The sequence below is a fragment of the Anas acuta genome, chromosome 18 (assembly GCF_963932015.1).
Source record: "Anas acuta chromosome 18, bAnaAcu1.1, whole genome shotgun sequence".
Lineage (NCBI taxonomy): Eukaryota > Metazoa > Chordata > Aves > Anseriformes > Anatidae > Anas > Anas acuta.
In genome coordinates, this window is record NC_088996.1 from 9,111,983 (window position 1) to 9,129,140 (window position 17,158).

General features: G+C 41.3%; 2 protein-coding genes across 14 annotated transcripts in view; one reads left to right on the forward strand and one right to left on the reverse strand.

Annotated features, from left to right (window-relative positions):
* Window positions 1-2,066: 2,066 nt before the first annotated feature.
* UTP18 (UTP18 small subunit processome component) lies at window positions 2,067-11,284 on the reverse strand. The gene is made up of 14 exons (XM_068654916.1): window positions 10,919-11,284; window positions 10,673-10,800; window positions 10,493-10,588; window positions 9,859-9,938; window positions 9,543-9,628; window positions 8,777-8,902; window positions 7,767-7,941; window positions 7,348-7,448; window positions 6,588-6,678; window positions 6,217-6,340; window positions 4,392-4,566; window positions 3,656-3,798; window positions 2,826-2,882; window positions 2,067-2,195 (listed from the first exon to the last, which is right to left on the reverse strand). Exons 1-13 carry the CDS (start codon window positions 11,219-11,221, stop codon window positions 2,858-2,860), a joined length of 1,653 nt encoding a protein of 550 aa, XP_068511017.1. The 5' UTR covers window positions 11,222-11,284; the 3' UTR covers window positions 2,067-2,195; window positions 2,826-2,857.
* Window positions 11,285-11,716: 432 nt separating this feature from the next.
* Window positions 11,717-17,158, forward strand: part of MBTD1 (mbt domain containing 1) — a 35,325-nt gene continuing 29,883 nt past the window's right edge. For 6 of the 13 annotated variants that reach the window (XR_011088700.1, XR_011088701.1, XM_068654909.1 and 3 more), the window contains exon 1: window positions 11,717-11,948. Coding sequence is in view for 7 of the 13 variants with exons in the window: in XM_068654903.1 (XP_068511004.1) it covers window positions 11,928-11,948 (21 nt within the window). In the remaining 6 variants the exon portion in view is untranslated. Of the gene's footprint in view, window positions 11,949-12,978; window positions 12,997-13,330; window positions 13,522-17,158 lie in introns of those variants that run through there. The other 7 variants (XM_068654907.1, XM_068654906.1, XM_068654913.1 and 4 more) reach the window with 4 other exon arrangements.

Consider the following 17,158-nt stretch of genomic DNA (forward strand, 5'->3'; position numbering starts at 1 on the left):
CATCAGTAACAACATCAACTTCTTGCAATACTTATCAACATCCCACTTTTTAAATCTGGTTATTACCTGAAAGAGTCATTACTGAAAACACATTACAAAACGCCACAAACACACTGAGGTTTTTTTTCATTTCTCAAAAGGCAGAAGTCTTCACTATTCTATGTTGAATGGAGCTGTAAGCTATGTTTTGCAGAAGACAAAATACAACAGCAAGAACTAAGATATTTAGTGCAAAGGTTAAACTTGCTTGTTCTCCAGTGCTCCTCATTGTAAAGCTTCATATTTGCTAACCACATCACAGAATTTGTTTAAAATGTTTAATCTCTCCTTTCTTTCTGGCATTATTTGGAAGCATTTGCAGTGACACAACAGCATACAGCACCACACCACACTATGTAACACCTTTTCCATTCGCTTTCCTGCCCCATTCAACCTTAACCACAAATCTGCAGGATGTACAGGGAAGGGCATTAGAAACTGTTGGACTTGTTAACTTAACAAGGCCAGGAATCCCTTAATTCCTAGTCTGAGATCTGTTAACGGCTTGCTATATGGTTTTGAAATACTAGGTTCAGAATTATTTCTTCATGGAAAGAATGGAGACACACTGGAAGAAGATGGGCAGAGAGACAAGTGGGTTAAGTGTACTAAAATACTTCACAGCTACTTTCATGTGATTGGTCAATCTAACTTATTAAAAACCTACCTTTATAGAAGTCATGGTACCTATCTGAAACAAGATGCAGTAGTTTTGTGGATTTATTTAAACCTAAGGCTGAAGTACAGAAATTATAAAAAAAAAAAAGGCTGAGTCATGTTGAGAACCACAACCCTACTCAGGAGCAGGGCTGTCACAGGAGAAACTGATATATTGCCTAAAGCCATCGAATGTCCAAATAAGTGATTAAGTGCTGCCCTCTAGTGAAGTATCAACCAGTTTCAGCTTCTAGTTTTCTGAAATTCAACAGATTTTCAGTCCCATCTAGATTTTAACTAGATTTGGTTGTAACAGAAAAATCCTGTATCAAGCTTCTTAGTAAAGCGTGCTTTTTTTTTTCCTCTTCCAAAGATATTTAGGTTTAACACTTCAATAAGTTTAAATACTCTAGTCAGTTTAACACCTTCATAGCATATTCTGCTTTTCCATGATTTGTAAAACGCACCATTAGTAAAGCTGTGTTAAAAAACCCAGTACTTCAGAGAACACTATCCTGTTTTTGAAAACAGTTATGACAAGTATTTAGCAGTAAACTCATACCTTTGACAGGTTTCTAGAATTAGCTTTCCTCATGCTCAGAGTACCTTCCTTGTAATAACACTTTCACTGACTGCTTAATATCGACCTTCACTAACGCTTACTGGAACACCTTGCTCTTGATGTTACTGCTCCAAAAGCTCCCTCCTGTGAAGTGGACAGATGTTATTAGTCACAATTTATTCTCAAAATAGAGACTTCACTAATGTTGCAGCAGACTCCTAGCCAAATTTTTCCTGTATGTATTTGAAAATACGTGGCCAATTCAGGAAAAACAATGATCAGAGGCACATCAGAAAGAACCAGCAACAGCAGCTGTAATGAGATCAGGATTTTACAACTGATTGAAAAAATCAAATGAAGTGACATTTGGGATTATTCAGGGTGCTTTACTTTCACAGAAAAATAAGAATGGAGTCTTCCTGAAGAATTAAAACCACAGTGCAACAGTTGGTCTGGTGATACGAGACATTAAGCACAAAGGATGGTGGCTGGCGTTCCTCCTAAGCTATAGCTGGCCCACTGCACCAACAGGGTTCTTCAGGTTACTTCTTTGCTCCCCCGGTCAGCAAAACCATGTTTCCAGCCACAAATGGATCTGACTGGTGGCAAAGCTCAAGCCAAATGCACAAAGCAGAGCTTACAATTTATGTAAAACCAATACTTGTGTTTAACAGTGGAATACTTTATATTCTCATAATAACTGAGGACATCAAGCATTTCTTGAAGACATTAACTTGAGTAGCCACCATTAAAGTTTTTAGTCATTTGCTTACACAAAACATTGAAAAAAGTTGGAATAACATGCCTGAAAACTTATCAGGTACATTTATTAAGTAAAAACATTCAAAAGCCACAGAAGTTATATTATTTTTCAACTTCCATATAAAAAATTTGCTTGATTGTGTAGTTCCATTCTTGTAGTTCCAGGTTACAACACCTGCGGAAAGATCAGTACAGAGAGATTTGTCAGTATTTTCAGAATATTTAGCCATCCCAAAGTTTTACGCAAGCTTAACATGCAGAAGATAATCTGCCTCCCATTTGAATGGGCTGAGCTTTCCATCATTATCACATTTTGGGTCAAATAGCACTGACAAGGCTACAGGACATGTCCTTTCCCAGGATGATGTCAAAGTCTACAATAAGATACCTGCACACAAACTGTACTTCAAGCTTATTTATGTAACCTAAATTTTCGAATATGCAGGCTTAACATGACTTCACAACAGGATCAAGCTAAGCCAGCCCACAGTTGCTTTTACCACCACTGCCCAGGAGTATGATTTAAATATGGTCAGATTTTCTTTAAATTGCTGTCAACAGGACTGGGCAAGTTTTGTTAAACTACCTACTACCTTTAAGAGTATTATTAGAAAAGATGAGATTAATAAAACAAGTATAAATCTTGCCCACTAAAGTAGCCCACTGTGTGTACGAAATCCAAACAAGACCATTTCAGATTACACACTAAGAACTTCTTGTTGCCACCTATGAAGTAGTGGAAACAGCAAAACAAAACCAAGATTCCTCAAGACAGTCTTATCAATAGTTCTAGTGCTACTCCTACCTGAGTTACTAGCCCATTTTCTCCTCTATCTTTTAAAAATCTGAATAATGTTTCAGCCTGAAAAAAAAAAGTTGAGACAGGTTTAAAACTTCAGTAACTTGTTGAGCAAACACCGAAAGAAATGACAACTATTCAATAGTTGAAATATGTATGTAGTAAAAGACAGCAATCATCAGGTTAATAGATTTACCCAAAGCGCCATTACAACATGCAGTTCAGATTTAAATAAAGGACAATTACATTACAAGATTTATTCTCATTTTTACATTCTTCCTTAGTTTTTTTTCCCCCCCCATAAATTCTCCCTGTCAGACCTCACATTAAAATCAATTTTATCTTAAGCTAGTCAACATACATTCTGATTGCTTTTGAGTATCTCAAAGGATAGAGATTAAACAACCTCTCTGGACAACCTGTGCCAGTGCACCCCCCCCATGGATGCTCTTCATCCTACCTTCACAGCTAGAACAAACCATGGCAGATGTGGATGCTAGTATAGAAACTCATATCTTGTTTTAGTCTTCTAATTATTTTTTTAAATTAAAAAAAAGGGAAGAACATCCAGTATCTGGCTTTTTCTTTCCTAGTTATTTCAGCAAGTTATTTCAATAAAATTTGACGTAGATTTCTGATTATAAACTATATTTTGCTGCAAACAACTAGATTCATTCCCCCAGGATAGGAAGTCAGCATCATACTCCCTTCAGTAAAATTTAGATCAAGTAGACCAATTTTTTTTTATTTTTTTTTAAATCATTTACCAGTCATCTGCCCCACCTTGAAAAGGTAAGTGTGCTACCTAGCATTTATCAGCCTAAGTTAGTACATACCTATATAATAAAGCTTTGCCTTTGTTGTTTGCTATAGAGAAAAATCCACTTCTAGGAGAAAAGTCCATAGACTGAGTAAGATAAATTTGTTTTCTTCTGAACACTGGGAAGTTTGAGAATACAGTATACGACGGAATGTGTATCTATTAAGAAATAGGTAACTCATCAGTTAGGAGCAAAAAAAATCACATTAAAGTAAAAATTTAACGTTTAAGTTCAACACTCATTTCAAATGATCAGTTCTATTCCTATCCTACCCCACTCTAGGTTTTCTACTGAAGAAACAAGGTGCAGGGAACACACTAAGAAATCATTTATTGCACCTAATTTATTTTTGAGTAATTACATCTAAGGAGTAAAAAGAGGCTTTCAAATCCTCAGATTAATTGATTAGCTCATTCAGAATTCTGGTCAACAGTAGATCTATTACCACACAGTAAGACTGTAACAGTTAACAGATACTAGAAAATCAGATTTGTTGCTAAGTTGTTTTATTTAAAGCACTGTAAAAAAAAAAAAAGGCATTTTAAAGAAAGAGAAGTAACAGGTGAAGTAAGCTACATTCAGAACATGCTTCAAAGAAAGAAATAATTTTCTTAGATATACGGTCCCTTGTACACATCCTGATCTGCTCTGTCTAGCAAATTCTGCAATATACTTATCTACTCAGCATCAGTTTTATTATATCAACAGGAATTTTTTTCCACCAAGATACCACGCAAGAAGCTGAACATACCAATTTGACAGCCTCATCAGCTTCGTTAGAGGCCACAGCCAAGATTTCCGTGGTAGGATTGAAGGTCACAGATGTAGCGGATGTAACTAGATTCATTATGGCTTTAACCGGTTTAGGATTATTTTCTTTGAGGCAGACATCAGTAGTATATAAGTTTACAACTCCAGAAACTGAACTAAAAAGAGAAATTAACAAAGACTATACCAATAAATAGCACTTCCAGTACATATTAATTTGTTATCCATAGCCAACATTCAACTTAAAAAAGATCACTGTTCATTATTTAGCACAGTTTGTAATATTCTGTCTGAAGCTTGCATTTTGCTTTAAAGTTTGCAACAGTATTTAGTGGAGGGTTGCAAGGAATGAGTGGGGTGACAGTGACACTTACCCGGAGATACTTTTTTAACTGGTCTCTTATATACAAGGAATTTAAAGCAGTGAGAGCTTACTATCAAAGATTCAGAAATCATTGAGCTCGTGTGTTTGCTTTTATGCAAAATATGCCTAAAAACACCCTCCGCACAGAACAAGTCTGCTTAAAAATCCTCTTCTGCAGTGGGCTGAGAAAACACATATCATAGAATCATAGAATATCCTGAGTTGGAAGGGACCCTTAAGGATCATCAAGTCCAACTCTTGACACCGCACAGGTCTACCCAAAAGTTCAGACCATGTGACTAAGTGCACAGTCCAATCTCTTCTTAAATTCAGATTGCAGTCTCATTGTAACGAATTGATACCACTAGCTGAAGTTGCACCTCAGCAAGCTTATTTCAGAAATACTTTCAAGCAATATTACAGCTCTGTTGCTGCAACTGAGTTAAGACATCTTTTGCAGTGATAACGTTCTCTTACAGTAATCAAATCAGAAGTATAAGAGTAAACTAGAAAAAAAAGTGAAAGAAATGGGGCACCAAACTGGTATTTATATTACAGATTATGCAATTTCACTCCATTGATTTTAAAATTAACTGCTTGTCCTGGTTTCAGTTAGGACAGAGTTAGTTTTCCTCCTAGTAGCTGGTAGGGTGCCATGATTCGAATTAGGATGAGAAGAGTGCTGATAACATGCTGATGTTTTAATTGTTGCAGAGCAGCGCTTACGTCAAGCCAAGGATGTTTCAGCTTCTCGCTCTATCCTGTTAGCAGGCAGGCTGGGTGTGCAGCAAGAGCTGGGAGGGGACAGACCCAGAACAGCTGACCCAAATGGGTATTCCATACCACCTGACCTCATGCTATATATATACACATATACACACACACACATATATATATAGGGGTGGCTGGCCGGGGTCGGGGGGGGGCTGGATTGCTCAGGGTTATGCTGGGCATCGGACAAGGGGTGGTGAGCAATTGCATTGTGCATCACTTGTTTTGAACACAGTAGTAGTAGTAGTACTATTATCATCATTATTGTTATTATTTTTCTGTCTTAATAAACTGTTTTTATCTCAACTCATAGGCTTCACTTTCCCATTTCTCTCCCCTGTCCCAGAGAGGGATGGGGGAGGGTGAGCGAACGGCTATGTAGTGTTTGGCTGCCAGCCAGGTTAAACCACAACACTGCTAGACCTATTGCAAGGCAATAGTAATACACTAGGAGTGATACCAGTATTCAGTGTGTATGGTATTTTATATATACATGGAATAAAATAAATGATTATCACAAAAAAGGCAATGGTTCATCCATTCACCTCTACTACAGCTTCATTAGAAGTGAACTTTTTCTGTATTCCTACATTCCTACTCTCCTACTAGCCCCAAACAAATTTACTGAAGAACTTCAAAATGATAAAGAAACTGAAACATCCATGTTACTCACCCACATGCCACATATTGGTTATTTTTTGAAACAGCAATACTCTTTCCTTCCAAAGAGCCTTCATCTTCGAATTTGTGTAGACACTTTCTGCTTCTTACATCCCAAATGAAAACTTCACCTTCCTCTGCAGGATGAAATAGAAGATTACAGAAACCACGTATACAGAAAGCACATTGATTTGTCTGTCTTGATAAAATAAGTTTCAGAAGACAGCTGTTAACTCATTTACAAGTATCAAACATAGGATTTTTTTTTAATGTAAGAATATACTAAAGCAGTTCATTTTTTACCTGATCACTCAGCAAAACAGTTGATTTACAGAAAACAATATAAATGGAATTACAATTAGTACTATTAGAGAGAACACTTACTTGAATAGCTATATACTTTACTGCTGTCTGAAGTGAAAGCAGATGCAGTTGATCTTCCATTTACCTTCATAGTGCTGATCAGTTCCTTTGTCTGTAGGATGAAATTAACAGTGGTGACAATGAATCAGGTATTTCAACACCTTTTGTTTTGCTCCCTCAGAGGGATCTTACTACATAAAGGAACCAAACTTTATTTTTAAAAGTTATTTTTCCTAGTTAGTAAGTTGCTATCATATAGCCCTTCCCAGTTGCTACCATATGGTACTTTAAAATATAACTGAAAAAAAGTTCTGGATTCATTATGCACCACAGTAGGTAGGACAATTATACACCACAGTAGGTAGGACAATTCATGACAAAGGTATATCAACACATGCAAGCGCTATTCCAAAAAAACAAGTCCTGTATCATCCACCCTCAGATTCCTATTTCCATAACAAGGCCACTCATTTTGTTAGCAGGGTTTATACGATAAAATGAAACACATCACTGACATAGGGCTTTTTTTAAAAGACAACAACAAAAAAATCCACGATACTGTGGATTTAACTCCATTATCAGTCCAAAATACAACTTCATTGAAAAATTCTAAACATCCACAAATCATTTTCTAATACTATAGGTAGTTAATAGCTCACTCTCAAAGGCTGTCAACAGTACGTCATACCTGTTTTAACTAAAAACCTAGATGGCAAGCAGGCTTAAAAGGAAAAGGGAACCAAGAAATGGAAGTTAAATGAATAACAGAACTAAAAACTACCTTCATTGACAGCAAGTGAAGATAACCCGAAGTTCCAGTTAGAAGCATAAATGATCCATCTGGAGAGACTTCAAAGTTTTTGACAAATTTGTCCTCCATGCCTTTAAAAAGAAAGAATTAGAACATCATGCTGGCACAATTTATTCTATTTCCTTAACATTCACATCTACAATGAATAAGCAAGACCTGATTGTACTTCAGCTTTTTGTTTCCGTAACATACTGCCCCCATAAACTATGTTATTAGTTAGATGTCACACAAACCTAGTGTTATATCCTTGATGAACTAAAGTTAAACATACTCTAAGTATCAGTACTTCCAACAATTCACTACACTTCCTTTTAAATAAATTCATATGCCATCTAAACGGCAATTATATCTATTTAACAATACTGAAAAGACTTGAAGGTCTAACATACCTCTTACTTGATGTACAGGAATAATGCTTCCACCCATCATGTCGTACACGTAAAACATTTTATGGTGAGTACCAGTGGCTATAACTTGTTCTCCATCAGCACTGAAACAAGCTTTATAGATCGGAAAACTCTCTAAATAGATGCTCTGTATTTTTGGATTCCTTATACCATCAACCTTCAATAGAAACATCATCATATTAAGGAACATATCACATAGTTCTACAGTAAATTCTTATTGACTCACCAGTATAAGGGAAAGTAAAAACACCAGATGGAAACAAGTCTCTCCCTTTCTTCCAAATTTACAAATATCCCATGTCTCACCCCTCACCCTATACATTAGGAACTCCCAACCTTTCTGGATTACCTCTTACCTTTCCTGTCTATCCCATGCTTTGTTCAAAATGTCATTTCTAACACACTTTTCCAAATGGAAATGTTTGCTTTGCATTCTCCTTTCCTGCAGACTTGTGGAGGTCAAATTCAACTTGTGTCTATGACCATTTCACTGATGCTGAGCCACACAGAAAGTTCTTAACAGTTACGATTTTTAGTGTTCTGAGGAGCAAGTCAGGAGTGCCCCAGGACTACCTTCTGCAGTACAGTGTCTCCAACCCTGAACTAATTTCTCAGCAGTATTACACGTAAGTGGATTGCTCCTCACAATACAGGTTTTACAAACAACTTAAGAAAAAAAAAAAAACACTACAACCTCACCAGCCCTTGTTACTCATAAACTAAAAAGCCTGATGAAACTAAATTTGCTTATACTCTGCAAATAGCTGGTATGAAATCACTGACTGAAGTCTCCCATTGAAATCTTCCAAAAAAATTTCAATTCACAGACATTTGAAATCGCTTTCTAATCACAGACATTACAACCACTCTGTGCATGCCACCGAAGGAAGAATGAAAAGCAAGTCTATCATCCCAGCCTGTTTCAGGTACATTCAACAAAAGAGTATTCAGTATTAGCGGCCATCTACATCATTTCAATTGAAATTCTTCACCTGAAAGAGTGACACGGATCGATCACGTCCAGCAGTCATAACAACTTGAGCAGATGGATGGAATTGCACAGTTGACAATTTTCCTTCAGCAAGACGTTCCTGGTTAGCTGGCAAGCAGCTCTTCATCTAGAAAACAGATCAAGCAGTCTGAGAAAACAACAAAATTTATGCATTTATTTATGCTGATGAACAGTCAGCTTAACCATTCTTTGTTCTATAAGACATCTCAAACTATATGCTGACATTTAGGCAACCGATACAAGCAGAACTCACGCACACAGTAAGCTTGGTAAGCTGTTTCCACATGGCAGACATAATAAAAAGCTACTTGGACTATTGGTTGTAGCAGAAAGCCTACATAAAACTATCTACATTCTCACTCACCTAAAATAATTGCAAATGAGATGATATAAGAAAAAAAATAATTGTAAATGAGATGGCATAAGAAAATCTTAAGGCTCACTTTTCAAAGACCACTTCAATAACCTCAAAGGTATGGGAGACTTCCATCCTTCCCATACAGATTGAAATCCCAGTAGCAAATGTTATTTAAGGATACATGAAGTAATCCCTACAGCAAACAATACACCTCAATTTGTTTCATGCTTTTATAAGGTGACCTATCAAGTTGTGTGAAGTGTAAATATTGAAACATTACGGTTACAGACACAAACAAGAAACTCATGCAGTCACTGATCTCTCTGCCCAAAGAGCAAAGAATGTATATATAGCTCAGACTAAGGTGCAAAACCAGGCTTGCCTTTACCTCCAAAATACCTCTTGGCAGGGATTCCGAGGTTGTTATGAAATTACCAGTTCTGCACAGCAGATCATCATCATCATCGCTGCCACCTAATTAAAACAAAGCATATTGAAAAGGTTAATTCCCCAAACACTCACTGATCACAACCTATAAGTTCCATACAGAAACAATAAATCAAATAAAAGCATGCTAAAGAAAACTAATTAACCCAGCAAATTTTCACACCACAGGAATCAACCAAACATCAAGCAGTCATTTTCTAAGCAGCTGAATAGGAAAGCACAGAAAGGCATATTAGAATTGTAATGGGTTTCTTTACTATCACTTCTAGTCCGCTTGGATTTCTTCCTGTATTCTCTGTCAGCCCAGGCAGGAACTCCTCCCATAGCTCGTTGAAACCTAGCAAGATAATGGTGAGGAGTGAGAAGGATGAAAAGCTTTAATACAATTATTTCTTTCTACACATCAGATACGTTTATGTCTTGCAACACACAGATGAAAATTTGCAAGATTACTTTCACTTAAAATGCTACGTGAAGTTCTCCTCAAACTTCATTCAGCTTCCTTTATTAGTGTATTTTGTTAACTTGTAAAATGTGAAGCTAAAGCAAAATTGATACCAAACATTAAGGCACTGCTCTTCAGAATGATGCACGCTTACACCAAGATAACTGAAGCCCATCTGAATTTCTACATCGTTATGCTATGGCTATTCTTTCTTATATTCTATACTAAGTTAAGGTATTTCATCACCCTAATTAAACCACAACAGATCACTACAAATAGTTTTTGGTATAATTTCATAGAATTAGTTTACCTCTACAAAAACAATTTAACGAAGAGAGACCAAATTCATATTTTATTTACTACTACTTAATTTAATACTCTTAATTACTCTTACTCTTTACTCTTAATTTAATAAAGCCTGCCAAATAAGTACTAATGATACTTACTGTTCTTCAAGTCTTATTTTCAGCTTTTTCTTGGTAAGAATTTTCTCAGCATCGCTTTTCATCAGGTCTCTCCTGTACCTATGTGTCATATCAATCCTAGAGAATAAAAACACACAGAACATGAAGATCATTCCCGCTGAAGCCCTTTATAGGGACTCCTACCCCCGAGCTTGGACTTACTTTTCCTCAGCTTCATCATCCTCATCCACCCAGGCCGGCGCTTTAGACACAAAAGCGCTTTTCGCTTCATTCTCCACCTCCGAATCGCTGGAGTCTCTGAGAAGGCTCCCTCCATCCTCGGCAGCGCGCTGAAAACAACCGAGCGGCCCCTTTCAGCCCAGCCGCGGGGCGACCACCGCCCCTCGGGGGGTACCCACACGCAGCAAGCTGCCGCCACCGCAGCTCCCACCCGCCCCATAGCCCTACCCGCGGCGGGCCGGCCAGGCGCTGCAGCAGCTCGCCCTCCTCAGCGGCGAGGCAGTCCCCGAAGAGCAGCTCCTCCAGCTCCCGCTCCGCGCCCGTGGCTCCGGACAGGGCCTGCAGGTGCCGGCCGCGCTGCTCCGCTTCCTCCGCCTCCAGCGCCGCCGCCTCCTCTTCTGCAAGCCGCTGGAGCTGCTTCGCCATCTTCTTCTTCTTCCTGCTGCCGCCCATTGGTGTTTTCCTCACCGAGGGCTGCAGCGGCCCCGGTCCGGCCTCCCCCCCGCGGTGCGCCCCCGGCCCCGGCCGCATCGCTCCTCACGGGGCCGCCTCGCGCACCGACCGGAACCGGAAACACCGCTGGCTGCTCACGTGACCACCCCGCCTCCCTCCCCCGATAGGCCCCCGCCGCGCCGCCCCCCCCCTCACCTCGCTCGGCCCACGTGAGTTCGGCTGCGAGGCGCGGTCACGTGGCCTCCTTTCTTTGCCTCCCTTTCGCCCCGCCTACCTCGCGTCCCACGTGACGCGGGGGCGGTCGGGCCGCACCACTGCGTGCGCGGGGGGGTGCTGCACGCCGGGGCGAAAAAATGAGCAGCTTTCCTCCCCATCTCAGCAACGATCCCGCATTCCTCACTATCTGTCCTAAAATCAAAGCAGTTCCAGGCTAGAATGCTCCTCTTTTTCCCCTCTTTCTCACTCTTTCCCCCCCCAGCTTCCAAATGGTCTCTCCCATGGGCCGGGGGGGGTACGGCGAGCGAGGCAGCCCCATCCCGCGGGGCGCCCAATGAGGGCGCGCGGGGGGCGGGGCTCGGCGCCTGCGCAGTGCGCGCCCGCTCATGTTGTTGCCGTCCCGGCGCAGGGCGCGGGGCCCCGCTCCCCCGGCGCGGCGCTGAACTCTGCGGGGCCGCCCCGGGGCCCCGGCAGGGGCTGGGCTGGGGGGCGGGCGGGGGCGCCCTGAGGGGGCCGAGCCCAGCGGAAGGGGCCGCGGCGGCCGCTGCCTGCTGCCCGCCAGGGCCTGATGGAAGACACAAAGGAGCTGGTGAGCGCCGGGGGCTGGCGGGGGGAGAGGGGCCCGCGGGGTGCGGAGCGGGGGTGGGGGGGAGAGGGGGGCTGCGAGGGGCTGTGAGAGCGGGGAGCAGCGGGTGAGGAGGGGGAGACCCCCCCTGTATCGTGATCCGTCCTCCTGTCGTGATTCACCCCCCTTTGTCGCGATTCCCTCCTTTGCCGTGCCCCCACCCCTTGTGATTCACTCTACTGTCGCGACCCGCTCTCTGTCGCGATCCCCCGCCAGTCGCGGCCGTGTTGTTGTTGTGGTGGCTTTGTTCCCGTGCGGCCAGGTCAGCCTCCAGCCCGGTTCCTGAGGGGCTCCCCCGGGTTCTGTCAGCTCCCGGGAGAAGCGGCCGCGTGTGGGAACGCGACTCCTTCAACAAAAAAGAAAAAAAAGAAAAGTTCAAAGCCCCTGTGGCAGCCGCTGGGATCCTTAACTTGCAGTCCCAGTCAGCTCTGTGAAGGCTGCAGGGCAATTCTCCGTGTTTTAGGTGTTTTGCATGTTTGAGGAGCCGCGTTTGTTTGTTTGCTCGTTACATCTGGTTGCAGCGCTGCAGTCTGGTCCTGACTTGTAGGGAGCGGAGCAAAAAGGGTACGGGAGAGACTGATCTGGAGCGTTAAATGGGAACTAAAAGCGTGTTCTTTAAAAAAGCCGACAGAGCTGATCGGTGTGTGCAGTTGCTTTTGCTTGTTAGTTCTGCCGAGGGATCGGTTTGAGGAACCGTGTAACCTGCGCTGTAGGGGAACGTAGCTGAGGTAAAAATTCCCCTAGGCGGATGTCGCTGCTTTTGCTACAAGAACGGTTCAGGTGTTCCTGAGAGCGTGGAGACCTGTGTACATACAACAGGCTTGTACCCTGGAAATAAGAACTATCTTCATTTTTGCTCCCTAAAGAGCTGGATGACATTAGCGGTGTTAATAATGTTTACAAAATAAGTTCCTCCTCATTAGCTTTCATTTCTCTTACTTTCTAAAATGTGATTTAATTTTGCAAGGTTCTTGATACCTTCTACATACTCCAACATACCTTCACTTCTCAGGTAAGTCGGCACGTATTAGACCGATGTGATGTTTTGCTGAATCCAGCTCTGAGCACGTAGAAGGAATTCAGGTGTAGCACACTATGGTTTTGGGTTGGTGTTGGGTTTTTGGTGTGTTTTTGTTTTTTAATGTTAACAGGATGGTTAAACCAAAGTATTTGCCTTCTAGACTTTGCCTCTTCCGGGTACTCCTGTGTATAAGAGCTTTGTAAACACATAATGGAATTTGTAACAGATTTTCATTTTTTTTTTTCAAAACTCAGATATTTCACATATTTACATCAACCCTCCCCTTCCAAATTGCCTGCTAATTTGATATATTTTTTTGTAAAAGAGTCTCCCCTCTTCTTGTGTGAAACCCCCTGGGGAAGAGGCTATGGACAAAACCATTGGCAAACAGCAGAAACTGGCTTCAGACAAAATGCTGTCATACATAGCAAATGAAGAGACAGGAAAAACATTTCTGTAATTTTCCAGCTGAGATTTTACTTATTATAAGAGTGGAAGGCACATTTCCAGATAGAGGTGAGTTGCTTATATAAAAAAAGTAAGTTTGGTTGGTTCTGATTTCCAGGAATCCCAAGATGTTTAGCTTTGGAGTGTTTTGCTTGTTTATTTTTAATGAAAGCTGAAAGTGTGTTTTCTTTAAATTGGTCCTGTTTGAATTTTCCGTTTTTGTCACGCTCTGAGGCATAAGTAGATTTTCAGTTCTGTCAGGGGTGAGCTAGTATTACTGCACTAAATTGCTCTGGCCAGCTTAAGTTCAGAAGAGTTGTAACAAGTAAGTTTTGTCGTGTCGGTGCCTTAATGCTGACATCTGGAGCTAGAACTGAGCTTGTGGCATAAAACATTAATGAGTGAATTTAAAAGCCGTGCATCAAATTTAATACTGACTTCGAAGTACATTATGGGAAATGTATGATCTGTTAAGGATATGTGATTAAAGTAAACGTGACTTATCACAGACCCATGGCCTGAAGGTTATGGTGACCTCATTGTTGACCTTGGCCTCAAATACCATCTGCTCCAACTTCTGTCACGTTTCTGGGAGTCAGATCTGAGCACTGAAAGAGATGCCTATCTGTGTAGGTGCTGGCAGGCTTCTGTTAAGCTACAGCTCTCCTACTCACTCCTAAACTACTGCCTTTCTGAATTCAAGCACTAAATTGATTCAGAAGTAATGACAATCGTTTTGAGCAGGTTGAGACCTTTCTGTGATTTTTGTATCAACCTCCTTTTGCCAGGGTGTGCTTGCTTGGAGGCAAGGGGTTTGGTCACTTAATAACAGGGTAAAATTTCTATAGCAACTTCTCACCTTCAAAAACACTCTCATAAATTGTGCCAATACTTGAGTATAGTTTTCATTAGAACACTAAAGCAATTTCCAGAGTAAGTATTTGATGTCTAATTAACATTATGTGGTTTTATTTTCTGGTTTAACTCTGCTTTTAAGCCCTTTGTGACCATCGTTTTGTGCTGAAAAAGTAGCTACTGTTCTCCGAAAGCGTGTGCTATAATGTGCTGACTAAAATCAACTGTGTAACTATATGCTAAAGGAGTTAAACTAGTTATTAATCATATTTGTTTATAGTTTGCCTTCCTGCTTTTAGGGAAACCGGTTTTCTTAACTATATTCTTTTATCATGCCATTTGCTTTGTGTAATGGTTAATTAAGAGTATTTCTTAAAAATACATCGTTGCCAAGTACTCACAGAGGGGAGAGGAAGAACAGGAAAATGAGAAGTTGGGTAGAATATGAAAGCAGCTTTTTAGGGCTCCTTTCTCCACCCACCCCTTCAGTAAGAACTATGCAAGAAACCCCCCCAAGCAAATACTCGTGCAGACTTGGATTTGCCAGTCCCGCTTCGCCTAGATCTTGTATCGCTGTGTCTAAAAACCATTCCTGTTGAGGAACTGGTAATCTCACTAGGAAAATAAGCTTAGCCAGTATACCTAAATGTTTGGCCTGTATGTGCATTGCTTCTGCTCGCTGACCTACTGGGTTATCCTGTAGTGCAACAGCTACTGCTCTTTGGCTAATGACTGGTTGCACAGCTCTGAGCTTTATGGTTAGCCAGGCCTCCTGCTCAGAGCAAGCTTTGCAGATGCATTCCCTCACGTTTAGAGGTGAAGAGCACTAATCTGTTTCAATCTTGAGGGAAAGGTAATTTTCCCCCTCAATGTAATTTTTCATGCTAAATCCAGCTCCTGAGAGTAGGAAACGTTCTTTTCTTTGGATGCCTGTGTTGTGAAACATGGGGATTGATCTTGTTATGGTTGGATCAATTTCTGCTACTGTCTCTAGTAGCTGGAAAATGAATTTTAGGAGAAATATTACTAAATGTTGATTATTAAAGCCTGCAAACATACATATAATGTAAGCTTACTCCCCCCCATTGACAGTGATGAACCCCAGTTTTGTGGCTATGACAGGCCACTTCAGCACTGTAACTATTGTGCTACTTTTTTGGGTGGAGGACTGCATTCTCATGGACAGTGTGTCTCAAAATCCAGTGGGAGCACCTGGTACAGTGTAGGCTGTTCTCTTCAAGGCTTCTATTCACAGGGGTGCTGCAGGTAGCAGCTAAGTGCTCCCCTGTCAGATCGTGTGGCTAGTCAGCTGGTAAGGCACGCTGCTGCTCAGCACTTGGAAGAAGACAGCAGGAGTTGCAAGCTGCTGCTGTTACTGAAGCAGATGCTTTTTCCTCAGTTGTGGTTCTGTTGGAGACATCTGTTGCCCTTTATGTAAGGATGCAATTGTTGACCTTTGAGTTCAGAGTTGTACCCTAACTATTTTCTGTTTCGGATATTAAAGCTTGGAAAAGAATAGGACCTTTCATTTCAGCAGGAAGGGCTATCAGAGATCCACACATTACTCATTTGTTTCTACAAATGCTGTCTCAACATGGGTTGAAAAGAACCTTAGAGGTGTTTAGTATCAAAATAGAAGTGTTTTGATGTACTCTAGCAAAATTCCAGCATAGGTATTTGCATATTTTCTTCCCTAGCTTCCACCTACTTCTATAAACAAAGTAGTTGGTATTTTTTCTATTGAAAAACTGTGTGCTTTCCAAGTTACACAAAATGTATTTTGAGTAATTTCCCAAGAATTACAATCCAGATAATAACTATAAATTAACACTAGGAATGTCCTATGCAAATTATCTGGCAAGCATGCTTATTTTCTTGCAAAAGCTTGGATGAAAATGTTTTAAAATAACACTGTAGTTTTTGTATAACAACTAGTAAAGTTAATGTTTAGAGTTGCTCATAACTTGAGCTGAGACAATTTGACCGAATATAAAGTAAATGGAAAGGTGGAATATAAGACTTCTTTTGACATTTTAGTTAAGCTTAACTAACTCTTGATGATTGCTCCTTAGAAACCTCTGTAATGCTGAAGAACGATTTTTTTTAGAGGTCCCAATTTCTCTAGAGAAATTGGAAATGTTTTCTTTCTCATCTCTGAATGTTTTGGCAGAGAGGGCTTGGCAGTGATGCTGAGGTTCCAAATGTATGTGATAGCAAAAATAAAAAATAAATTAAAAAGAGCCAACCGTTCTGTTGTGGTATCTGCGATTGCAATCTTGCACCATGCTTCAGCTTGCCTGCCGCAGCCTTTCTTCCTTTCCTCCTGTGCTACTGGAGCTTCAGCTTGCCTCCAGCTTTCCATTCCTGTTCCTGCTCTCACAGTGGGAGCTGTGCTGGCTCTGCGGGGCTGGGAGCAGAGCTGTGCTTCTCCTCCTCCTCCTGAGCTGCACTAGCATTTCACAGCCCTGGCAGCAAAGCACTGGGTGAACAGAACGGCCACGTGTGTCCAGAGGTCTCAGGTTTGAAAAGAAAAAGGGATGTGCTGAGACCACCCCGTGCTGCAGCTTCTGCTAAACGGTCGAAGCCCTCCTTTGTGTGGGACAGGGCCCTGGTCCCTTAATGAAATCAGGTCAGATGATTGATGGAGGATGCATGGCTGAGGCTGGATATCCTGTCCATGGGTTCTGGTACACCACCAAAATCTGCCCCAAAAATGAGGAGGCAACACAGCGTTACTGCTGTGAATGGTCAGGCTGGTGGTGTGTCTTATTTCCTGCTGCAGGCAATGGTCAAGGAAAGCCAAGCTGGGGCACGACAGAGTTTGAGATTCTGGGGAAGGGAATGAGTCTTC